The sequence below is a fragment of the Taudactylus pleione genome, unplaced genomic scaffold (genome assembly GCF_031769625.1).
Source record: "Taudactylus pleione unplaced genomic scaffold, aTauple2 ptg000726l, whole genome shotgun sequence".
Taxonomy (NCBI): Eukaryota; Metazoa; Chordata; class Amphibia; order Anura; family Myobatrachidae; genus Taudactylus; species Taudactylus pleione.
This window is the reverse complement of record NW_028285128.1, coordinates 476,676-502,129: the sequence shown is the minus strand read 5'-3', so window position 1 is coordinate 502,129 and position 25,454 is coordinate 476,676. Positions and strand designations below refer to the sequence as shown.

Here is a 25,454-nt window from a genome sequence, read left to right as displayed (position 1 = left end):
AATCGGTGGATGAGGAGGATGAGGATGACATCTTGCCTCCGTAGAGCCAGTTTGTGCAGGGACAGATTAATTGCCAGCTTGTTTTGTGGGGGCCCAAACGAACCAATCATTTCAGCCACAGTTGTGTGGCAGACCCTGGCGCTGAAATGATTGGTTTGTTAAAGTGTGCATGTCCTGTTTATACAACATAAGGGTGGGTGGGAGGGCCCAAGGACAATTCCATCTTGCACCTCTTTTTTTTCTTTGCATTATGTACAGTTTGGGGCCTAGTTTTTCAAACTGCCATCCTGTCTGCCACTGCAGTTTCACGCCTAGATGGGTCACGTGTTTGTGCCGCCCACTCGTGTCGCTTAGCATAGTCATCCAGCTACCTCGGTGCAACCTTTTGGACATAAAAACACTATTGTGAGGTGTGAGGTGTTCAGAATAGACTGGAAATTAGTGGAAATTAAGGTTATTGAGGTTAATAATAGCATAGGAGCAGAAAACCCTACAAATTCTGTGATTTTAGCTGTTTTTATGCTTTTTTAAAAAAAAATACAGATCCAAAACACAAAACCAAGAACCCAAAACACGGAAGGGTGGTTTTGGCAAAACCAATCCAGATCCAAAACACGAAGAAAGATCCAGATCCAAAACCAAAACACAAAACACGAAAAGTGGCCGGTGCACACCCCTAATATATATATATAGTACCAGTCAGAATTTTGGACACACCTTCTCATTCAATGATTTTTGTTTTTTAAATTATTTTCAACATATTAGATTAATACTGAAGATATCAAAACTATGAAAGAACACATATGGCATTATGTTATAAACAAAAAAGTGTTAAACAAATCAAAATATGTTTTATATTTTAGATTCCTCAAAGTAGCCCCCATTTGCTTGGATGACAGCTTTGCACGCTCTTGGAATTCTCTCAATCAGCTTCTTGAGGTAGTCTCCGGAAATGGTTTTCCAACAGTCTTGAATGAGTTCCCAGAGGTGCTGAGCACTTGTTGGCTGCTTCTCCTTCACTCTGCGGTCCAATTCATCCCAAACCAGCTCAATTGGGTTTAGGTCGGGTGATTGTGGAGGCCAGGTCACCTGACGCAGCTCTCCATCACTTTCCTTCTTGGTCAATATATATATATATATATATATATATATATATATACATATTAGAACCCCTTCCCCCCAGAAAATCCTGTGTTTACCCATGTTCAATAATTCTTTATTTTTCTCTCTTTGGAGTCGGCGCGTGTGACTTCATGATGTCACACCAAGATGCTGGAAGGAAGAGGTCAGAGGAGCCATGATGCGTGAGGAGCAGTGCCAGCCAGACCTGGAGGAGAAGAAGCCAGAAGAAAGGAGCACTCTTCCAGGCGATAAGGTAAGTCATGATTCCTGAGACTTAGTGGTAGCAGGGAAAGGGAGAGGGGGGCCCAGGGGCCCTGCTATTTTGTCAGTCCCGGGCACCAATATTTCTGATGGCAGCCCTGGTTCTGTGTCCGCAGCAAGAGCAGCAGTGATTGGTTTGGGAGACGCTGCTGGCAGTGATTGCATGCTGTGGACATACCATATCATGGGTGGGTAGGGGCCCCAGTGCATTGCTTTGCCCAGGGCCCACACTGCTGTTAAGGCAGCCCTGATTGAGGCCCAAGCTGAGTACGACCTATTAGAAGGCAGAAGGCTGGGTGTTGACAAAGTATTTCACATGTTAGTAATGGCTACTTCTTTGTGCTGAGGTATGTACATAAAACAAATGAACAACACAAAACTGCATTATACAAGGAACAGACATCAAAGTGCTTATGTGTGGAATACGAATTTATAGTCCACTAATATGTTTGATCTTTGTTCATCAGGCAACACATAAGGATTGTCATATTGTACATTCCATTGTTATCTGGAAATGTCCTTGCTGTGTAATTATAGCAGGCAATACCTTAGATATACATTTCATTCCTTCATAGTCACCATTAAAACAGTTTGTTTCATTTCTTTTTTCTTTTCCATTTGTAATTGGACATTTGAGATATCTACTAATTAATTTGTATACTTTTCATTGATCATTGATAAGCATATAAAGGTAATGTGTGACAGTGTTTGTAGATGAGGGTGGGTTGTGTACACAATTTGTACCAGATGCTTCTCTTAATGTTTACAATGGGAGGGTGCGGCCCTGATGTCCAACTGACAAACCCTGGAGGTTGTAGATGATATCCCATAAAATAGACAGAGTAAACGTTGTTTTGACACAAATGTTGTCCTTATTTTTAAAAACAGATCAACTCATACTTACCTACTTTCCCAGAAGTTGAGGGACGCTCCTGAATTTTCGGGTAGCCCCCTGCACCCCCAGAAGAGTGTTCAGATTTCCCACATCCCTCCCACTTCATAGTGAAGTTGGCAATATACAGTATTTGCTGGGCATCACGGCTCCATATGGAGGGGGTGGGGCTACTGTATATGATGCAAAACCGCTTAATGCCATAAGAGCCCGGCTCTGCCCCCTGAAGTGGCCAGCTTCATCTGCTCTCCAGCCTTCTCCCGGAGAGGAGACATGAAAGGTCAGCAATTATAAATCAGCTCTGCAATACCCTGACTTTTCTTCTGAATAATAGATGCAGCTTTCAGTAAGCATAGTTATAAATGCATAAAAGTGTTCAACATTATGTGCCATTAAGGAGCCAGACCAATTTAGTGCCTAATTCAGAGATGTACGCTGATGCGTTCCCATACGCAACTGCTTTTATTCAGACTCGACAACAGAAAACTTGGGGTCCGGTTCACTGGTTCAGGTGTCCCCCTTGTACAACCCTGTAGCTGGGCCGGATTTTACTAAAAAGTTATGGCATATAAACGTAAGGCAATAAGCCAGCAGCTCACCAGGGAAATTACTGCAGCACTGCTTGATAAATAATAAGGGCTCTCATGAAGCAGCATGGGGGCCCAAACACCAGTAATAATGGGCTGAATAAATAGAAAAAAGCAAAAAAAAACCCTGTAACTGCAAATATTAGAGCTTCGGAAATAAGCCCTACAGTTTTTAACACTGTATCAAAACTGTCTATCAAACTTGAACCAATATATTTTGGACATACCGTATCTATCTATCTATCTATCTATCTATCTATCTATCTATCTATCTATCTATCTATCTATCTATCTATCTATCTTTCTATATGTAACAAGTGGGCAAGAACAAGCGTCTGATAGTGTAGTAGTAATTGTCGGTATGCGTTCGGCATCCCGGCGATCGGGATGCAGACACTTACCTGACCGGTGGCAGAATACAGACGAGGTGTTGGGGGGGTGTAAGGATTAGGTTTAGGGGCTAGGGTTAGGCACTAGGGGGAGGGTTAGGCACTAAGGGAGGAGGGTTAGGTTTAGGGTGCAGGGAGGGGGAGATTTGGTCTAGGCACTAGGGGGGGGGATGTTAGGTTCAGGCACCAGGAAGGAAGGGTTAGGGTATGGAGAGGGGGAGGGTAAGCATACCGATCACCAGGTGTTGGTATGTTAATCCTATCAGGATCCAGGCGTCTGGTTTCTGACCGCCTGGATCCCGTCTGTCGGTATTACATACCGATTCATTAATTGTCACCTTGAGATATAATAAAGCTAATAAATGCGTACCAGATGGACGCTAATAAATAGTGTATTAGAGGGTTCTTTTCATAATCAGGTATGCGTTATGGGATAAACCTCTGGTAGCCTCTGCTTCTCCCAGTAGAAATCAATGAGTGGACTCTTTGTGAATATCTGATGAAGAAGTGTTCCCTATGTTGATGCCACTGGTGACATTGTGTGTGCAAAGCCCTGATCTGGTCTGTTCACTCTTCCGTCCAGGATTGGAACAATCTCTGTCTTACAGCTATTGTACTTAAAAACTGTGGGCCTGATTCAGACCCACTCGCGAGCGGCTGTCCGCTCGCAAGTGGGTCGATGGTCTGCACTGAGCATGCGCACGACGGAGGGAGCTCCGTCGTGCGCATGCGCCAGACGCGACAAGCGAAGGACTTTCCTTCGCTCGTTGTGTCTGATCAAAGGGGGCATGCTGTCGATGTTGATTGACAGCACGCCCCCTTTGGTGGGCGTGCCGGGGGCGTGCCTCCCTGCCGGGGGCGTTCCCAAGGGATCGCCTACCGTCAGAAGCCGGCCCACTGACATCACTAGTGATGTCAGTGGGAGTGATTTTGGCTCTGATAGAACCAAAATCACTTCGGGCCATGCGGTTGAAAACCTCACGATCATCGCGGCCATCAAACTGCACGCTCGTATAGGCTGTGGGTGGTGACCCACAGCTATACGAGCGTCCAGGAGGACGCTCCATAATTATGGAGGGCGGCCCTCATTCAGAGCGTGCACTCTGCTCAGAGCGTATGGCTCTGAATGAGGGCCTGTATCTTTATCTGTTATTACGTTAAACTCAGCAAAGACTTAAAAATACATTTCCAGTAGGGTTGCCTGATTCCTGGTAGAGTTTATAGGAAAGGTTCCTGGACTGCACACCCTAAATATATATAATGGGAGGTGCTACCTGATGAGACTAATTGCAGGCACAGAAACAGACAAATCTCAGGTGCACAACTCCAAATTATTGATAATATATAAATGCAATAAAATTTTGCAATCAATAGAGGGTTTTAGCATAATCTTGGCCAAGGTTATGGGCCCTACCCACCATATCCAGGTAACCTCTTTAGGGTAGGTCCCTAACATACTAGGGTTCAAATCCAGAGCGCAGGACACCCCTAAACTAGCTCAGCTAAGCTGCCCCAGGGCACCACCATAGTAAGAAAAGTGCAGTGTAAAAGAGATAGTTAAGAGCAGCCACAGCTGCATATAGAGAATGAAAATAAAAAAGTGAAGTACATGTATAATAAACAAACAGTGAAGGGTTAAAATGTTATTACACTGCCCCCTAAAAGACAATCGGCACTGGGCTTTGGAGCCCCAGTGCTGGTTGTGCTACATACAGGGGACAAACGACGTAGGGGTCCCCTGTATTAAGCACAACCAGCACCGTGCTTTTCAGAACATGTCCTGGCTGCCTAAATAGGGGGGACAAATGACGTAGGGGTCCCCCGTATTTAGTGCAACCAGCACAGGGCTCTGAGGGAAAAAAATGCATAGTGCCCCACTGTATTTCCCAGAACCAGCACCGGACTCCTTCTAGCTGGGGGGTGATGCCACAGCCAGGGGAGCCATTTCACCGGGACCCCCAGCCGCAGTATCACCCCTGACCGCTAGTCAGCCCAGGCCGGGGATCCCTGAGGAGGGCCCAGGCTGATAGCCCGGGGCTATCCCCAGCACCCCTGGGCGGTGGGTGCTGGGTTGATTATGTCAAGTGTGGTGTATTTGAAAATATAAATATTTGCATTTGCTGTGGAACTACATTTTCCAGCAAGCCTCCCCCGCATGCTGGTACTTGGAGAACCACAAGTACCAGCATGCAGGGCATTACGAGCATGCTGGTAGCTGTAGTTCCACAACAAAAGCAATATTAAAAAAAACATACAACACACACTGTAGAAAAGTATAATTTTATTAAAACATACATGCACACACACATGTACTCACACATGCACACACTATCTCACATACTCACCTATGTATCCCTGAAACCAATCTGTCCTCTTCTCCAGTAGGTAATGCAAAGGTGTACCTCTAATAAAAAGTTCCATACTCACCTCCTCCTGTGCGTAGATCTGTCCTCTTCGCTCCAAAGTAGGCAAATCCTGGGACTTGGCAAAATAAAAAAATTAATTACCCGGTCCCACGGACATTAGTAGTGTACTACCTGAATGACAGCTCCGCTGCAGGATTTTATTTTTTACACACAGGGGTAGGGGGTACAGGGTGTCACACACACACAGGGGTAGGGAGTACAGGGTGACACACACACAGGGGTAGGGGGTACAGGGTGGCACACACACACAGGGGTAGGGGGTACAGGGTGACACACACACAGGGGTAGGGGGTACAGGGTGGCACACACAGGGGTAGGGGGTACAGGGTGTCACACACACAGAGGTAGGGGGTACAGGGTGACACACACACACAGGGGTAGGGGGTACAGGGTGACACACAGGGGTAGGGGGTACAGGGTGACACACACACACACACACAGGGGTAGGGGGTACAGGGTGACACACACACACAGGGGTAGGGGTTACAGGGTGAAACACACAAGGTAGGGTGTACAGGGTGACACACAGGGGTAGGGGGTACAGGATGACACACACAGGGGTAGGGGGTCCAGGGTGTCACACATACACAGGGGTAGGGGGTACATGGTGTCACACACACACAGGGTTAGAGGGTACAGAGTGACATACAGGGGTAGGGAGGTAGAGGGTGTCGCACACAGCGGTAGGGGGTACAGGGTGACACACACACAAGGATAGGGGTACAGGGCTTCCCGGGCACTCACCGCTCTGTGCTTCGAACCACCTCGGGGTGAGCTGCAGGGTGTCGGTGAGGGAGGCCCGCGGACCCAGGTACAGGCTACCCCCAGCTCTCCTCAGCACCGGAGCTGCCTCCTCTGTCGGGTTCGGACCCAGCCTGGTAGAGGCAGAAGTGGGGGCCAGCTGCGGGGGTATCCAGGTCAGATACAGAGGGGGTACAGGGTGACACACACACACACAGGGGTAGGGGGGTACAGGGTGACACACACACAGGGTAGGGGGTACAGGGAGTCACACACACGGGGGTAGGGGGTACAAGGTGACACACACAGGTAGGGGGTACAGGGTGACACACACACAGGGGTAGGGGGTACAGGGTGTCACACACACAGGGGTAGGGGGTACAGGGTGACACACACACAGGGGTAGGGGGTACTGGGTTTCATGGGTAGGGGGTACAGGGTGTCACACACACGGGGGTAGGGGGTACAAGGTGACACACACAGGTAGGGGGTACAGGGTGACACACACACAGGGGTAGGGGGTACAGGGTGTCACACACACAGGGGTAGGGGGTACAGGGTGACACACACACAGGGGTATGGGGTACAGGGTGACACACATACAGGGGTAGGGGGTACAGGGTGTCACACACACAGGGGTAGGGGGTACAGGGTGACACACACACAGGGGTATGGGGTACAGGGTGACACACACACAGGGGTAGGGGGGTACTGGGTTTCATGGGTAGGGGGTACAGGGTGTCACACTCACACAGGGGTAGGGGGTACAGGGTGTCACACCAGTGGCATAACTAGGGTATTCGGAGCCCAGGGCAAATTTGAAAAAGGAGGCCCCCCCCCCGGTGTGCGCAAAAAAATGGGCGTGGTTACTTAAAAATGGGGCATGTCAACATGACACACCCCTTTATTTTCACACTGAACATTCCTATCCATATGCACCTTAACCCCAGTAGTACCCCTTATACAGTACCCCCAGTATGCAGTTGTGGTCCCTCTTATGCAGGCCCATAGTAGTGCCCCTTATACATTATCCCCAGTAGTGGTCCCCCTTATACAGCCCCCAATTAGTTCCCCTTACTCAGTAGCCCCAGTAGTGGCCCCCCAAATGCAGTGCCCCATGTAGTGTTCCCCCTTATGCAGTGCCCCCAGTAGCAGTCCCCACAATGCAGTGCGCCCAGTAGCGGTATCCCCATAAGCAGTGCCCTTTATATGGTGCCCCCAGTAGTAGTCCCCCCTCCCCTATGCAGTGCCCTTGATATAGTGCCCCCAGCAGTAGTCCCCCCCCATGCAGTTTTCCCAGTAGTGGTCCCCTTATGCAGGCACCCAGTAGTGATCCCCCCTATCCAGTGCCCCCTGTAGTGGCCCTTCCTATTATTGCCCCCAGTAGTGGTCCCCCGAGTGCAGTGCCTCTAGTAGTAGGCCCCTTTTATAATGCCCCCAGTGGTAGTTCCCCCCCAAGTAGTAGTCCCCAGTAGAGGTTCCCCTTCCCGATTAAGTGCCCCCAGTAGTAGCCCCCCCCAGTAGAGGTCCTCCCAATAATGGTGCCCCCAGTAGTAGCCACCCCCTCCCCCGTTAAAAATATATATATATATAAAAATATACTTACCTGAATCCACGCTGCTGCTGCTCCGGTCCGCGACGCCGCTCCCGCCGCCGCCGCCCGACAGTCCCACGGGCTGGCGCGCTCAGCATTATGGGACAGACGTCATGACGTCTGTCCTATTACCCACTGCAGGAGCCGGACGGAAGTCCGGCTCTTGCAGTGGGTGCTGCAGCAGTCATTGAGAGTCTATCTGACTCTCATTGGCTGCTGTTTAACAAACGCATCGCTGCCAGTGCTGGCGGCGATGCGTGTGTTATGCACAGCCTGGGCCGCCTCCTGGCGCTATTGGGCAAGCGCTCAGGGGGAGGGAGCGGGCTCAGGTGTGCAGCACAGGACCGGCGCTGGAAGCCTAGCGCCGGTCCTGTGTAAATGTGTAGCGCTGACCGCACTCATTGCGGTCGGCGCTACACTGGCTAACTAGGGCGGGCGGGCCGGTACCATGGCCGGCGGTGCCCCCCTGCGCGCCGGTCCAACGGCGCCCAGGGCACGCACCCCGCTCGCCCAGCCCTAGTTACGCCACTGTGTCACACACACAGGGGTATGGGGTACAGGTTTAAACACACAGGGGTATGGTGTATAGGGTGTCACACACACAGGTTTAGGGGGTACAGGGTGTCACACACACAGGGGTAGGGGGTAAAGGGTGACACACACAACAGGGTAGGGGGTAAAGGGTGACACACACACAGGGGTAGGGGGTACAGGGTGACACACACAGGGGTAGGGGGTACAGGGTTTCACACACAGGGGTAGGAGGTACAGAGTGACAAATACACAGGGGTAGGGGGTACAGGGTGATACACACAGGGGTAGGGGGTACAGGGTGACACACACAGGGGTAGGGGGTACAGGGTTTCACACACAGGGGTAGGAAGTACAGGGTGTCACAGACACAGGGGCAGGGGATACAGTGTATCACAGACACAGGGTGTCACACACACAGGGGTAAGGGCTACAGGGTGTCACACACACAGGGGTAGGGGTTCAGAGCAAGGTAGAAGTGGAAGAGCAGGGGGAGAGTGGGAGAGAGGGTAAAAGTGGGAGAACAGAGGAAGGGTGTGAGAGAGCAGGGGGAGAGCAGGGATAGAGTTGGAGAGCAGGGGGATGGTTGAAGAGAGGGTAAAACTGGTAGAACAGGGGGAGGGTGGGAGAGCTGGGGGAGAGCAGGGGGAGAGTGGGAGAGCAGGGAGACGGTGGGAGAGCTGGGGGAGAGCAGGGGAAGGGTGGGAGAGCTGGGGGAGAGCAGGGAGAGGGTGGGAGAGCAGGGTAAAAGTGGTAGAACAGGGTGAGAGCGGGAGAGCAGGAGTATCTTTACCTGAAGAGAAGTAGGATCTCCTGCAGCCTCTCCTGCCTGTCTGAGCACTTTCTCTTCACAGCGGCTGTGAAGAGAAAGTAGAGAAGGTAGAAGTGGCAGAGCAGGGGGAGGGTGGAAGAGCGGGTAAAAGTGGAAAAACAGGGGGAGGGTGGAAGAGCGGGTAAAAGTGAGAGAACAGGGGAAGGGTGGCAAAGAGGGTAAAAGTGGAAAAACAGGGGGAGGGTGGGATAGCAGGTAAAAGTGAGGGAACAGGGAGGGTGGAAGAGAGAGTAAAAGTGGAAAAACGGGGAGGGTGGGAGAGAGGGTAAAAGTGAGAGAACAGGGGGAGAGTGGGAGAGAGGGTAAAAGTGGGAGAACAGGGGGAGGGGAGGAGAGAGGGTAAAAGTGGAAAAACAGGGGGAGGGTGGGATAGCGGGTAAAAGTGAGAGAACAGGGGGAGGGTGGAAGAGAGAGTAAAAGTGGAAAAACGGGGAGGGTGGGAGAGAAGGTAAAAGTGGGAGATCAGGGGGAGGGTGGGAGAGAGAGTAAAAGTGAGAGAACAGGGGGAGGGTGGAAGAGAGGGTAAAAGTGAGAGTACAGGGGGAGGGTGGGAGAGAGGGTAAAAGTGGAAAAACAGGGGGAGGGTGGAAGAGAGGGTAAAAGTGAGAGAACAGGCGGAGGGTGGGAGAAAGGGTAAAAGTGGAAAAACGGGGAGGGTGGGAGAGAGGGTAAAAGTGAGAGAACAGGGGGAGGGTGGGAGAGAGGATAAAAGTGGGAGAACAGGGGGAGGGTAGGAGAGAGGGTAAAAGTGGAAAAACGGGGAGGGTGGGAGAGCGGGTAAAAGTGAGAGAACAGTGGGCGGGTGTGAGAGCAGGTAAAAGTGAGAGAACAGGGGGAGGGTGGAAGAGAGGGTAAAAGTGGGAGAGCGCAGTGAGGGTGGGAAAGCGGGTAAAAGTGAGAGTACAGTGAGGGTGGAAAAGCAGGGTAAAAGTGAGAGAACAGGGGGAGGGTGGGAGAGAGGGTACAAGTGAGAGAACAGGGGGAGGGTGGGAGAGAGGGTAAAAGTGGGAGAGCACAGTGAGGGTGGTAAAGCAGGGTAAAAGTGAGAGAACAGGGGGAGGGTGGAAGAGAGGGTATAAGTGGGAGAGCACAGAGAGGGTGGGAAAGCGGGTAAAAGTGAGAGAACAGGGGGATGGTGGGAGAGAGGGTAACAGTGGAAAAGCTGGGGGAGGGTGGGAGAGAGGGTAAAAGTGGAAAAACAGGGTGAGGGTGGGAGAGCGGGTAAAAGTGAGAGAACAGGGGGAGGGTGGGAGAGCAGGTAAAAGTGAGAGAACAGTGGGCGGGTGAGAGAGCGGGTAAAAGTGAGAGAACAGGGGAAGGGTGGGAGAGTGGGTAGAAGTGAGAGAACAGGGGGAGGGTGGGAGAGCGGGTAAAAGTGAGAGAACAGGGGGAGGGTGGGAGAGCTGGTAAAAGTGAGAGAACAGGGGGAGGGTGGGAGAGAGGGTAAAAGTGGAAAAACGGCGGAATGGTGGGAGAGTGGGTAAAAGTGAGAGAAAAGGGGGATGGTGTGAGAGCGGGTAAAAGTGAGAGAACATGGGGAGGGTGGGAGAGCGGGTAAAAGTGAGAGGACAGGGGGAGGGTGGGAGAGAGGGTAAATGTGAGAGAACAGGGGGAGGGTGGGAGAGAGGGTAAAAGTGGAAAAACAGCGGGAGGGTGGGAGAGAGGGTAAAAGTGAGAGAGCAGAGGGGCCTGAAGGGGAGTAGTCCCTTAGGAGCTGGCACTGGGTGTGATGTGACCAAGGGGGAAGAGAAAAGGGAAGTGGGGAGCTGTAATTACCAGCTCTGAGGCTGATGCCCCAGAGAACGATGTCTCATCTGTGATGGGCTGCCATCCTTGACCCCCTCTTAGGGGCAGGCTTCGGCTGTGCCCTCCCTTTATATCACCTCCTTCTTACCTGCAACCTGTCAGTCACTGAGCCGTAGGCTTCACAAGCCATTGGACAGCCGAGCCGTCGGACAGCCGAGCTCCATCTCTGTGGAGCCAGCGGCTGTCACTACTGTCAAGGAGGTGTGCGCGCTGGAGATCGGATCAGTACAGCGATCCAATCTATGGTGGGGGGGCACCACAGAGAGCGGGGCCAGGGGTACTTACCCCCAGTTCTCCCCCTTAATCCAGCTCTGGGGGGCAGCATCGCGTAGGGAAGGGCAGCAGCAGAGCCCTGACATACCGACTCAGGCGGCTGGGCTCCAGCTGGCCGGCCCATGGAAGGTGATGAGCTCCCCGCGGTCCGTGTGCTGCAAGTGCGCCCCTACGTACTGGAGTTTGGCCACTTCAGCTGCTCGCACATAATCTCAGTGTGAGTGAGGATGAGAGGGGGACGCTGGCCAGAGACACAGTGTCCTCCTCTCATCCTCACTCATACTGTCTCACAGGTGACTGAAAGGCTCTCGCTGATTGTCGCTGCTGTGCTGCCTGACCACCGCGCAGCGTGGTGCCCCTCCCCCGGACGTACCAGTCATGTGCTGGAAAGAGAGCAGCTGCTTGGCTTCCCTTGGGGGTATAAATTAAAAAAAGTGCCCAAAAAAGACAGGGGGGGCATGTGCCTTGGTGCCCCCCTTCCCTGAATCCGCCACTGGTGGCTACTGTGCTGTTGACGGGATGCAGGTTAGAAGGCATCCATCTTAGTGCACCCAAGTGAAGCCACATATATAACGGAGGTTAGGAATAGAGCCGACGGCACATAAACTTCTAGTCCGGGGTAGAGGGGTTAATAAAGTTAAAAATGTTTGTTGACAGTAGTAGGCAGATGCGATAGGACGTTAGGTTAGGGGCGGGGTTAGTGAGAGGGTGTAGAGAATCTACTGTGGTAAAATCTGCCTCTTTGAATTGATCTGCGACCAGGAAAGTACAGTTCTTTCTTAGCAGATCTGTCTGTTGGAATAAAGGTTCTTTATTCATCCCTACTTTCTCTTTCCCTACTTTATATCTTTCCCTACTCTCTTCTCCATACTTTCCCTATATCTACACTCTCTTTCTTATCTAACTTTTCTTTCCCTTCCAGTTGCGCTCCTACCTCCTTGCCTTGACTGTGTGGAGCAACATGAGCCGTCCCCAGCGCGCACGCTCGGTACCCCGCCCGTCTGTCAGACGGTGTCGGGTCCGGCGCGCTTTATCCCCCTCTCTCTCATGTCCTGCCCTCCCGGCGTTCGGGAGGGTCAGGTAAAGCGGCCCCCTTACAAGCAGCAAGCGCTGCGGTCCCGGGCGCGCGGCCGCGGCGGTGCCGCGAAACCCCTCTGTTGCTGCCTCCGCCTGCCCCTGGTTCCCCGCTGGTCGCCAGTACTAGTGCGGCCGGGGACCAGGGCCGGCGGGGATCAGAAGCGGCCGGGCGTACTACAGCGCCCGCGGGAGTCGCGGGTGCGCGCTCCGGCCGTTCCCGCCGACATCAGCGGGCAGTCACACCGCTCGTCCCTTCTCCCCCAGTGGCCGCTCAGAGTGAGCCGGCTGAAGTCCGGGGGGAAGGGCGGCGGAAAAGGTCACATAAGCGTGCAGGCCGGATGCCTGTCATGGCGCCGGCTTGCACGCAGGCCAACATTAATACAGGCGGGGGGCGGAGACGAAGGGGGAGGAGCCAATGCCTGCATAGTGACAGGCAGGTTAATCCTCCCCCTCTTCTGCTGCCCTCTGTTTATGCTGATTATGGCGACTCAGACATGGGGTCCCCCATGTCTGCAGCAGCCAGCTCCTCCAGGCCTGCGGGGGTGGCAGCTGCTCAGGCGTCTGCTATGCCTGCAGGGCCTGCGGCACCAGGGAGTGCTCCTTTGCTGGATGCTGGTGCCATAGCCGGACTGCTGGTGTCTGTGGTGGGTGCACTGACACCGCTTTTGACCCAGCGGCCCGGAAACGCTGACACGGGAGGCCCTTCTGCGTCAGCGGCGTCCGCCATGCAGACACAGCTTGGCCCGCTGGTGCAGCAATTAGGCAGGATTTGCGGTCTTTCCCTCGCTCCCGTGCCCGCAGCTCCTTCCGTTTCTTTCTCTCCCTCTGCCATCTCCCTTCCTCAGCCCAATCAGGCTGCGGACACAGACAATGCGCACGATGCTGCTTCAGTCTCTTCTTTTACAGACGACAGTCTGGAGGAGTTAGCAGTGGTCGCAGCCCCGACCAGAAGTGCGACGGCTGAAGTCAGAGCTAACGCAGGCACTGGAGTTACCAATGCCCTTGCCAGTGCTTCTGGTGAGTGTGACAGTACATCTGACTGCGGGTCTACTTCCATTTCCTCCTCCTCTTCAAGCGATAGTTCGCATAAGGCTAGGCGTAAAAGGGCAAGGAGGTCTCGTAGACGTCGCTCACGTCGTCATAGGCATTCTAGCGAATGGTCCTCCAGCAGTAGTACCAGCGTAGATCGCGGAGCGGGTCCGGAGGATGTTGTACACTGCGCTAATACAGCTGTCACTCGAGGTATGCGTACCAGGGTTAAGCAGCGGATCAAAAAAGGGCGCTACGTAGATATGTTCACCCTTACAGCTACGGTGAAGAAAGCTGCTGCGACCGCAAAGACAAAAGGGGGTATTGGTCTGGAGGCCTTTAAGTCTTACACGAATTGGCTATCTGGGTTCTGCGTGTTCTCAACTTGCTATCTCAAAACCAGGCATTCCGAGTACCTTAATGTTATACGATATTTACACCTGATACATGGCCTATTCAAGGCCTCACGCAGTACGGCGTGGCGTCAATACGACGAAGAGTTTCGTCGAAAGCAAGATCGGGTCAAGGTGATGGAATTGGGTTGTAAAGATGTTGAGGTGTGGATGGAGGTGACACAGCCTACACGCGTCCTTGCTGATCAGTCCCCTGGGCAGCCAGTTCAACCCTCGTCCCCCTCGGCACCAAGGACAGCCAGTGGAGGGCAAAACAAGCGGAAGTGTTACGCATACAATAAAGAATATTGTACCCTTGGTAACAGGTGTCGCTTTCGATACCAGTGCCTCCGCTGCGGCGCGGCACACCCCAGTAAGGACTGCTCCCGCGGTCCAGGAGGAGCTCAGGCCTCCGCTGCGACACCCTCTGCCAAACGGTCAGGGGCCGGGACTTCGAAGTAAAGCGTCAACTCCCATTCGTCTGGATGCCATGGCAAAATGGTTAGACTGGTATCCTGTGCGGGACGACGCCGCCTTTTTGAGTAAGGGTTTTGCAGAGGGATTTTCGCTTCCAATAATACGGCCTGTCAGTTCCGGGTCCCCTAGGAATTTACGCTCGGCCTGCGATTTACCTCACGTGCTAAGGGATAAGGTTATGAAGGAGGTCGGGCTGGGTCGCATGATTGGACCTTTCCCGCAGCCTCCGATACCCGATCTGGTCCTTTCCCCTGTGGGTGTTGTCCCCAAGAAGGACCCCGGGAGTTACCGTTTAATTCAGCACCTGTCACATCTGTCAGGCACGTCAGTTAACGACGCCATAGATGTTGAGGTCTGCCGCGTACAGTACCAGTCATTCGAATCTGCGTTAGCGTTAGTTCGCGCAGCGGGTCCGGGTTCTTTCATGGGAAAAGTGGACATTGAGTCCGCCTTCAGATTGTTGCCCCTGCATCCTGAATCATTTCACTTCATGGGGTTTCGGTTGCCGAATGGCTACTACCTGGACAAATGTCTTCCGATGAGTTGTTCGATTTCCTGCGCGTTCTTCGAGCGTTTCAGTTCCTTTCTCCATTGGTGTGTTACGGTGGGGTCTGGGGAGACGAGCATAGCCCATTACTTGGATGACTTCTTGTGCGTAGGTCCAGCCGGTTCGCGTCGCTGCAATCGTCTCCTTTTTTCTGTGCAAGCACTCTTCTCGGAATTTGGTGTACCTATTGCGCACGATAAAACTGAGGGCCCAGCCACTAAGCTGGTTTTCTTGGGTATTGAAATTGATACCTTGGAGGGTCTTTGCCGGCTGCCGCCGGACAAGATTCGTCGTTTGCAGGATACTATCCTCCTAGCGTTGGCAGGAGGAAAGGTAACTCTTCGTCAAGGTCAATCCCTGCTCGGGCTGTTTAACTTCGCGTGTCGAGTTATCCCGATGGGGAAGATTTTTTGTCGGAAGCTACAGAGGGCTTTGGTAGGGCTACGTCACCCGCACCATTTTCTGCGGCTGTCGTCTGAACTAAAGCTGGACCTGGCGGTTTGGGAGACATTTTTGGGCGATTTTAATGGAGTGCGCGTCTGGCCTGCGGATCCTCAACCTAATACTTGCCTGCAGCTCTTCACGGATGCTGCTGGATCATCAGGTTTCGGATCTTTTTTGGGAGGAGATTGGTGTTTTTCAGTTTGGCCGGCGGAATGGGTGCAGGCAGGATTGACCAAGAACTTGCTCCTACTGGAGCTGTTTCCCATAGTGGTGGCATTAGAGCTATGGTGTCAGCGGTTGCGCGACCGTTCCATAGTTTTTTGGTGCGATAACCTGGGGGTAGTACATGCGATCAATAACCAAAGATCGTCGTCGCTACCAGTGTTGCGGCTTCTTGCTTGGCTGGTTCTGCGCGCTTTGCAGTTTAACATATTGTTCACAGCTCGTCATGTGCCGGGTACTGATAATTCCATTGCAGATGCGCACTCCAGACAGGATTGGCGGAGGTTCCGCGAATTGGCCCCGTACGCTGCATTAAAAGGTGAGCTTTGTCCATTTCATTGTTGGCAGATCATCAAACCAGAATGGAAGATCTCGCACGTCGGTCCGTGGCCCCACGGACGTTGACGGCCTACCAAACATCTTGGCAACAGTGGGAGAAGTTTTTGCAATGACGGAGTTCGTCAGGTAGCTCTCGTTATACTAATATGGTTGCTTTTGTTTGTTTCTTGTTCGATTCCGGCAGGTCGCGGGCTTATGTTGCCCAGAGGCTTGCTGGGATTTCATTCTTTTTGCACCTAGCTGGGCAGAGAGACATAACTAAGGGTTTTTTAATTCAAAGGGCCCTTAGGGGTTGGTCTCGCGTCAGGCCTGCCACGGATGACCAGCGTCGTCCTATTGGTCCTGATTTGCTAGCGCATCTAGGTGAAAGTTTGACAGGCATTTGTTCTTCGCAATTCGAGGTTCTGTTATTCCTCCTCGCTTTTGCGATGGCCTTTCATGGGGCTTTTCGCATCAGCGAGCTGGTAGCATCTTCGCGCCGCGCTCAGCCCCCTCTGCTTCATTGTCACATTTTGCTGCGTGATACGCTGTTGTGCCGTATTCGGCGTTCCAAGACCGATCAGATGGGTAGAGGTCGCTGGGTGTCCCTGAAATCCTGTCCTGATGACGGGATTTGTCCGGTTCACTTGGCCTCCCAATATACTCTTTGCAGGCTTATGCATGAGGATGGATCTCCTCTGACTAAATTCCAATTTAGATCGGTCTTCCATTGCTGCATACGGCACCTCGGGCTTTCCCCTTCGGATTACGGCACCCATTCTTTTAGAATAGGTGCCGCCACTTTTGCGGCCTCCTCGGGTCTTTCTTCACAGGAGATCCAGGCTCTCGGAAGATGGAAGTCCAATGCCTACAGAAGTTATGTTCGTCTGGAATCATAAATTGTTATACTTTATTCGTTTGGACTTGAGTGCCTTGGCCAACTTGCTGCCTTTCCGGCGGGGGTCCCGAGAGATTTTGCCCTGTTTTTTGCCCTGCTTTGGACATTGATCGCTTAGCTTAATATAATATTAATATGAACGAAAGAAACATAAAAAAGATCCAGCAGGTTTTTTGTAGGTTTTCACCTCGGGTCAAGTCTTCCTCCCCCCCTCCCACCCTCCCACTCCTCCTTTGTGATTTACATGCTGCATATATACTTATCTATTTTATTTCTGTATCCAGGATGCTAGGCCCATTTGGTTGATTGGTCACTCTTTTATTTTTTGGGCCGGGCAGTCGCGCTTTGCTGTAGATGCCTCCGTGTTCCCATGTTGGGAGAGTGTTAGGTGGTTGGGGCAGAGGGGCATGCTTTGGGAAGCTTTGTTGCGCAACTTGCACAGGTCAGTAGCTGAATTTGGTTCCCCTTTAGTGCTAATTATACATCTCGGGGGCAATGATTTGGGCCAACAAACTTCCTTAGAGTTGCGCCATGCGATTGTTCGTGACTTGACAGAGGTGGTTCGGTTATTGCCTAACTGCCTTTTGGTGTGGTCTCCTATCATCGCCAGGCTTTCATGGCGATATTGCTATAATAGTGTGGCTTTGGACAGGTCCAGGAGGAAGGTTAACAAATGGGTGGCTAGGCACGTGCTGGAATTGGGAGGGTTGGTGGTGCACCATCCTTTAATTCGGATTCAGGATGCCCACCTTTTCCGCAGGGATGGAGTTCATCTTACTGAGGAGGGAAATTTTTTGTTTCTAGAAGATATTTTTGCAGTTTTTAAGGGTTTGGTTGTTTAGCATGGTGGCGGGCTGCTTCTCTCCTGAGAGCCGCTGTGGCGGGAAAGACCGGCAATATTGAAGTGTCCATCTTGCAGCAGTAATAGCGGTGCGCACCCCTTCAATGCACTGATAGGCTGATTTCACCCTATTGGGGTCAGCGGCACCTCTCGACCGAGCAGGATGAATGGTGCATTGGCATGGGTGTTGGGGCCGCATCACTTGCTCTGAAAGGGATCGTTGGCCCTTGCAAGTTTTTAAGATCACCCTACCCTTGTCTGGGATAGTTGGCCCTCACAAGTTGTGATTTAATTCCGGCCTAAGACAAGTGGACGCTGGTTAGTTGCCGTTCTTTCTCCTGCCACCATGTCTACCTTGTAACCAAATAAAGCTAACCAATTAATTTAAACGGCATAACTTGGTCTCCTGTGTTTATTTTAGTTAAGTTTAGTTTAAGTTTATGGGTCACATCTATCATCTGACGATAGAAGTTTAATATAACGGAGGTTAGGAATAGAGCCGACGGCACATAAACTTCTAGTCAGGGATAGAGGGGTTAATAAAGTAAAAAATGTTTGTTGACAGTAGTAGGCAGATGCGATAGGACGTTAGGTTAGGGGCGGGGTTAGTGAGAGGGTGTAGAGAATCTACTGTGGTAAAATCTGCCTCTTTGAATTGATCTCCCACCCTCCCTACCCTCTTGTGTCGGCTTTATTTCATTAGCAGGGAAAGACCGGCAATATTGAAGTGTCCATCTTGCAGCAGTAATAGCGGTGCGCACCCCTTCAACGCACTGATAGGCTGATTTCACCCTATTGGGGTCAGCGGCACCTCTCGACCGAGCAGGATGAATGGTGCATTGGCATGGGTGTTGGGGCCGCATCACTTGCTCTGAAAGGGATAGTTGGCCCTTGCAAGTTTTTAAGATCACCCTACCCTTGTCTGGGATAGTTGGCCCTCACAAGTTGTGATTTAATTCCGGCCTAAGACAAGTGGACGCTGGTTAGTTGCCGTTCTTTCTCCTGCCACCATGTCTACCTTGTAACCAAATAAAGCTGACCAATTAATTTAAACGGCATAACTTGGTCTCCTGTGTTTATTTTAGTTAAGTTTAGTTTAAGTTTATGGGTCACATCTATCATCTGACGATAGAAGTTTAACAGTACACCCCCTGCTGGAGGCTCCTACTGAGGCTTTGCAACAAGTTGAAAAGTACTATCTGTATAATGGCGCATTCTTGAGGTAATAGTTTAAAAACTGTAAGGTTATAATTTATCTGAACCCCAAAAGCACATACCCTGGCACAATAGCTACCTAATAAAACAAACCCCAAGTCTAAATTCCACCCCTACCCTGAGTTTTGCCTTCCCAAAAATCCCCCATAGACTACTGCACAAAAGGGTTCCTAATTGACAATGTCAGAAAAACTGACAGTTGGAGAATTTAGATTACTCCCAAATCCTCATTTTTTAAGTTTTTGCCCTGAAATTTGGCATGCAGCATCGAGCGACAGTTCTATATGCCTCTACCAAATTTCAGATTCGTATCTCCTACAGCTTTTGAGGTGTAGCCCCTTGAACTCCCTGCACCCCCCTAGAGAAATACGTTTTTTTAAATGCAGCCTTAATATAAGGGCACGACTGTGCCCTTATAATATACATGTCTGTGTGTATATAAATGTATTTTTGTGTTCTCGCTTGCTCTCTCTCTTTCTGTCTGACTCTCTCTCTTTTTAATAAACCGACCAGTGGCTTACTGTTTTGTGCATGTTAGGGGCGCCTATGTATACCAAACTATATATGTATATCTACAGATACATTGGTGGGAATTCAATTCAACTCAAATTAAAAAGCGCCAGGAGGGATCTAACGGATCTATTCAATTTAGTGTGCTGTTATGTCGGAGTATGTTCTTACTAGGGGTGTGCACCGGCCACTTTTCGTGTTTTGTGTTTTGGTTTTGGATCTGGATCTTTCTTCGTGTTTTGGATCTGGATTGGTTTTGCCAAAACCACCCTTCCGTGTTTTGGGTTCTGGGTTTTGTGTTTTGGATCTGTATTTTTTTGAAAAAAAGCATAAAAACTGCTCAAATCACAGAATTTGTAGGTTTTTCTGCTCCTATGCTATTATTAACCTCAATAACCTTAATTTCCACTAATTTCCAGTCTATTCTGAACACCTCACACCTCACAATAGTGTTTTTATGTCCAAAAGGTTGCACCGAGGTAGCTGGATGACTATGCTAAGCGACACGAGTGGGCGGCACAAACACGTGACCCATCTAGGTGTGATACTGCAGTGGCAGACAGGATGGCAGTTTGAAAAACTAGGCCCCAAACTGTACATAATGCAAAGAATTAAAAGAGGTGCAAGATGGAATTGTCCTTGGGCCCTCCCACCCACCCTTATGTTGTATAAACAGGACATGCACACTTTAACAAACCAATCATTTCAGCGCCAGGGTCTGCCACACAACTGTGGCTGAAATGATTGGTTCGTTTGGGCCCCCACAAAACAAGCTGGCAATTAATCTGTCCCTGCACAAACTGGCTCTACGGAGGCAAGATGTCATCCTCCTCATCCACCAATTCCTCACCCTCTTCAGTGTGTACATCCTCATCCTCACAAAGTATTAACTCGTCCCCACTTGAATCCACCACCACAGGTCCCTCTGTACTTTCTGGAGGCTGGTCTCCCTGGAAGAGCTGATAATTCATTTTGATGAACATCATCTTCTCCACATTCTGTGGAAGCAACCTCCTACGCCTTTCGCTGACAAGGTTCCCGGCTGCACTAAACACTCTTTCGGAGTACACACTGGAGGGGGGGCAACTCAGGTAAAATAGAGCCAGTTTGTACAGGGGCCTCCAAATTGCCTCTTTTTCCTGCCAGTACAAGTATGGACTGTCTGACATGCCTACTTGGATGCTGTCACCGATGTAATCCTCCACCATTCTGTCAATGGTGACAGTATCATATGCAGTGACAGTAGACATGTCAGAAATTGTTGCCAGGTCCTTCAGTCCACCCCAGATGTCCAAACTTAGTCCTGCCTGCCCTGCATCACCGCCAGCGGGTTGCTTAGGATACCTAAGTTTTTTCCTGGCAGCCCCAGTTGCGGGAGAAAATGAAGAAGGAGCTGTTGACGTGTCACATTCCACTTCAGCTGACAGTGTGTTCACCAGCAGGTTTTTGCACCTCTGCAGGCTTGTGTCGGCCGGAAAGAGAGACACCACATAGGCTTTAAACCTAGGATCGAGCACGGTGGCCAAAATGTAGTGGTCTGATTTCAACAGATTGACCACCCTGGAATCCTGGCAAAGCAAATGAAGGGCTTCATCCACAAGTCCCACATGCCGAGCGGAATCGCTCCGTCTTAGCTCCTCCTTCACTTTCTCCAGCTGCTTCTGCAAAAGCCTGATGAGGGGAATGACCTGACTCAAGCTGGCAGTGTCTGAACTGACTTCACGTGTGGCAAGTTCGAAGGGCTGGAGAACCTTGCACAACACGGAAATCATTCTCCACTGCGCTTGAGTCAGGTGCATACCCCCTCCTTTGCCTATGTCATAGGTGGATGTATAGGCTTGAATGGCCTTTTGCTGCTCCTCCAAACTCTGAAGCATATAGAGGGTTGAGTTCCACCGCGTCACAACCTCTTGCTTCAGGTGATGGCGGGGCAGGTTCAAGAGTGTTTGCTGGCGCTCCAGTCTTCGGCACGCAGTCGCTGAATGGCGAAAATGGCCAGAAATTTTTCTGGCCATCCAAAGCGTCTCCTGCACGCCCCTGTCGCTTTTCAGAAAATTCTGCACCACCAAGTTTATTGTGTGAGCAAAACATGGGACGTGCTGGAATTTGCCCAGATGTAATGCCCGCACAATATTGGTGGCGTTGTCAGATATCACAAATCCCCAGGAGAGTCTAAGTGGGGTAAGCCACTGGGCGATGATTTCCCTCAGTTGCTCTATGAGGTTGTCGGCGGTGTGCCTCTTACTGAAACCGGTGATACACAGCGTAGCCTGCCTTGGAACGAGCTGGCGTTTCTGAGATGCTGCGACTGGTGACGCTGCTGCTGTTGCTGCGTAAGGTGATACATCTACCCAGTGGGCTGTCACAGTCATATAGTCCTTAGTCTGCCCTGTTCCACTTGTCCACATGTCCGCGGTTAAGTGGACATTTGGTACAACGGCATTTTTCAGGACACTGAGGACACTTTTTCTGACATTTCTGTACAGTCTCGGTATCACCTGCCTAGTGAAGTGGAATCTAGACGGGATTTGGAACCGGGGACACACTACCTCCATCAATTGTCTAAATCCCACTGCGCTAATGGCGGATACCGGACGCATGTCTAACACCAACATAGCAGTCAAGGCCTCAATTATACGTTTTGCTTCAGGATGACTGCTGTCGTACTTCATCCTCCTCGCTAAGGACTGTTGGAGGGTCAATTGTTTAGTAAAAGTAGTGGTGTTCCTACTTCCTCTCTGGGATGATGAACGACTCCCAGCAGCAGCAACAGCAGCAGCGGCAGCAGGAGGCGTAGCAATGCAGGATCCTCCGGAGGAATCCCCGATAGGAGAGTCAGTCATGCCAGTGACATGGCCTGTAGGACTACTTCCGATCTTAACTAAGGAGGAAATTGACGAGGAGGGAGTTGACGGTGTGGTTTGCAGGTGCTTGGATACAACAGGACAACGGGATTTAGGTGTCCCTGGACTGCTTACGGTCTTAGCCAAAGTTTCTGAACTTGACAGTAACTTATTATGAACGCGCTGCAGGTGCCGTATAAGGGAGGATGTTCCTAGGTGATTAACTTCCCTACCCCTACTTATTCCACCTTTACATAAGGTACATATGGCAAGACAGTTGTTGTCCGGATTTGGATAGAAATATTGCCAGACAAAAGAGGTGGAATGTTTGGTCTTCTGCCCAGGCATGACCGTGATGGGCTTTTTCATCCCACGGACAACAACTGTCTCCCCCGGAGCCTGATTTAAACAAACCACATCACCATCAGAATCCTCCTCGCCAACTTCCTCCTCAGCGCCAGCTACACCAGTATCCTCATCCTGTTGTACTTCAACAGTGACATCTTCAATTTGCATATCAGCAAGTGGACTGTGGGTGCTCCTTTCAGCACTTGCAGGGGGCGTGCAAATGGTGGAAAGAGCCACCTCTTCCCATCCAGTGCTGGGAAGGTCAGGCATCGCAACCACCACCACACTTGGACTCTCCTTGGGGATTTGTGATATCTTCTTAGAAAGCACAGTTCTACGCTGTGCTTTTGCCAGCTTAACTCTTTTGATTTTTTTAGTGGGAGGAGGGCTTCCATCGTCATGTGAAGCTGAACCACTAGTCATGAACATACTAGGGATCGACCTTAGCCGTTCCTTGCCACTCCGTGTCGTAAATGGCATATTGGCAAGTTTACGTTTCTCTTCAGCTGATTTAAATGTTTTTTTCAAGGTCATTTTCCTGAACTTTGTCATTTGGGATTGTATGTGCCCTCTATTATATTATTGGGCATCGGCCTTGGCAGACGACGTTGATGGCATGTTATCGTCTATGTCATGACTCGTGGCAGCAGCTTCAGCACTAGGAGGAAGTGGTTCTTGATCTTTCTCTATTTTATTTTTATTGGAGAAAGTTTGGTCCTCCATTTATGTTATATCGATTTGATATATACGTGCGGCTAAACACAGAAAATATTTTTTTATTTTTGCTGGAGAGTAGTGCACTTTGTGGGTTACACCAGCCTTTAAGAAATGAGCCAGCCGGCTCTTTACTTATGGGACACAGGCGCACGCTTGGCGTTGCTCCTTTGTTGATGCACGTGCGGCTACTGCGCACACAATTCACAAACACAGAAAATATTATTTTTTTGGTTTGGACTGGAGTGTACTTTGGGGGTTACAGCACCTTTTAACGGTCAAGCCAGCCGGCCCTTTACTTATGACACAGGCGCACGCTTGGCACTACTTTGTTGATGCACGTGCGGCTACTGCGCACACAATTCACAAACACAGAAAATATTATTTTTTTGGTTTGGAGTGTACTTTGGGGGTTACAGCACCCTTTAACGGTCAAGCCAGCCGGCCCTTTACTTATGACACAGGCGCACGCTTGGCACTACTTTGTTGATGCACGTGCGGCTACTGCGCACACAATTCACAAACACAGAAAATATTTTTTTTTTTGGTTTGGACTGGAGTGTACTTTGGGGGTTACAGCAGCCTTTAACGGTCAAGCCAGCCGGCCCTTTACTTATGACACTGGCGCACGCTTGGCACTACTTTGTTGATGCACGTGCGGCTACTGCGCACACAATTCACAAACACAGAAAATAATTTTTTTTTTGGTTTGGACTGGAGTGTACTTTGGGGGTTACAGCACACTTTAACGGTCAAGCCAGCTGGCCCTTTACTTATGACACAGGCGCACGCTTGGCACTACTTTGTTGATGCACGTGCGGCTACTGCGCACACAATTCACAAATACACAAAAAAAATTATTTTTTTAGCACTTGGGGGGAGCACCCCTGATGGACAGAGCACCCCCTGGACAACAGTACAGCACCCCTTTAGGACTGGGACACTGCACAGGACTTTGGAGTGGACACAGCCCCTATGGAGAACTGACTGCACAACACAGTCCAGCCAGCCCCTATGGACTTTGAAGTAGTGGACACAGCCCCTATTAACAACAGCAGCACAGCACAACACAGCCAGCCCCTATGGACTTTGAAGTAGTGGACAACAGCAGCACAGCGCAGCACAGCACAGCACAACACTACTCTGCACTACACTACACTACACTACACAGCCCAGCCAGCCCTAACTCCCACCCTCCCTCTTCACTGTCCACAGCCGAGTGAGAAAATGGCGCCGACGCGGGTACCTTATATAGGATCCAAAACCTGCGAGACTCGGAAGGCGGGATGATGACGTTTTGCCTCGATTTCAGATCCGAGTCAGGCGGGAAAAGTCGAGCCTGACTCGGATCGGCCTCAGATCGGGGGGGCTCGGGGGGGTTCGGATTTCAGAAATCCGAACCCGCTCACCTCTAGTTCTTACACGTGATTCAACAAGTGTGTATAGGTGCTCTAGCCAGCATTCTCTGACTAAAGTGCCGGGTGTTCAGCTGTTAGCGCCGCGCTAAAGAGTAAATCAGCTGTGGACTTTGGTTGGATTTCTCCTCGCATCCCCAGGGGGGAAATCCTTAGGCAGTCCAAACAGCGCGGTGCAGTGAATAGCTGCGGTAGCTTCCTCCCATGGAGATTCTACATCGTACTGAATTGAATTACACCCATTGTTACATATATGTATTAAATCAATCTATCTGTTGTATGTTATTTTATTTATTTTTTGTTCTATTTTCTTTTCTTCATCAGAAATGGCTGGACTAAATTGTGGGTTCTGGACACGATTAATTGAAATTTATCAGGCCAATGAATGCCTGTGGAAAATGGGTACCAAGGACTATTCAAATCGTGATAAGAAGAATCAGGCATTCAACAAATTGGTAACATACAGTAAGGACTATGAGAGTGATGCCGACATCGACTGAGTCAAGCAAAAGATCCAGAATCTCTGAACTGTTTTCCTCAAACAGCACAATAAGTATCTAGAGTCGCAACGTTCTGGAGCAGGGGCGGATGAGGTCCGGAAGCCCAAACTTTGGTACTATGACCTACTGAAGTTTGTGCTGGAGAAGGAGCCGAAGAGACAGTCACGGTGCTTGCTGGAGCCAGAGGCGGCTGATGTCCACACTGAAGAC

The 25,454-nt window shown here is 50.7% G+C and overlaps 1 protein-coding gene across 1 annotated transcript in view; it reads right to left on the bottom strand.

The window, feature by feature from the left end:
- The window catches only part of LGALS2 (galectin 2), a 30,987-nt gene extending 19,676 nt beyond the window's left edge, over positions 1–11,311 (bottom strand). Inside the window, exon 1 of the mRNA XM_088456924.1 lies at positions 11,270–11,311. Within this exon, the coding sequence (XP_088313050.1) occupies positions 11,270–11,311 (42 nt within the window). The remainder of the gene's footprint in view (positions 1–11,269) is intronic.
- Between the last annotated feature and the right edge of the window lie 14,143 nt (positions 11,312–25,454).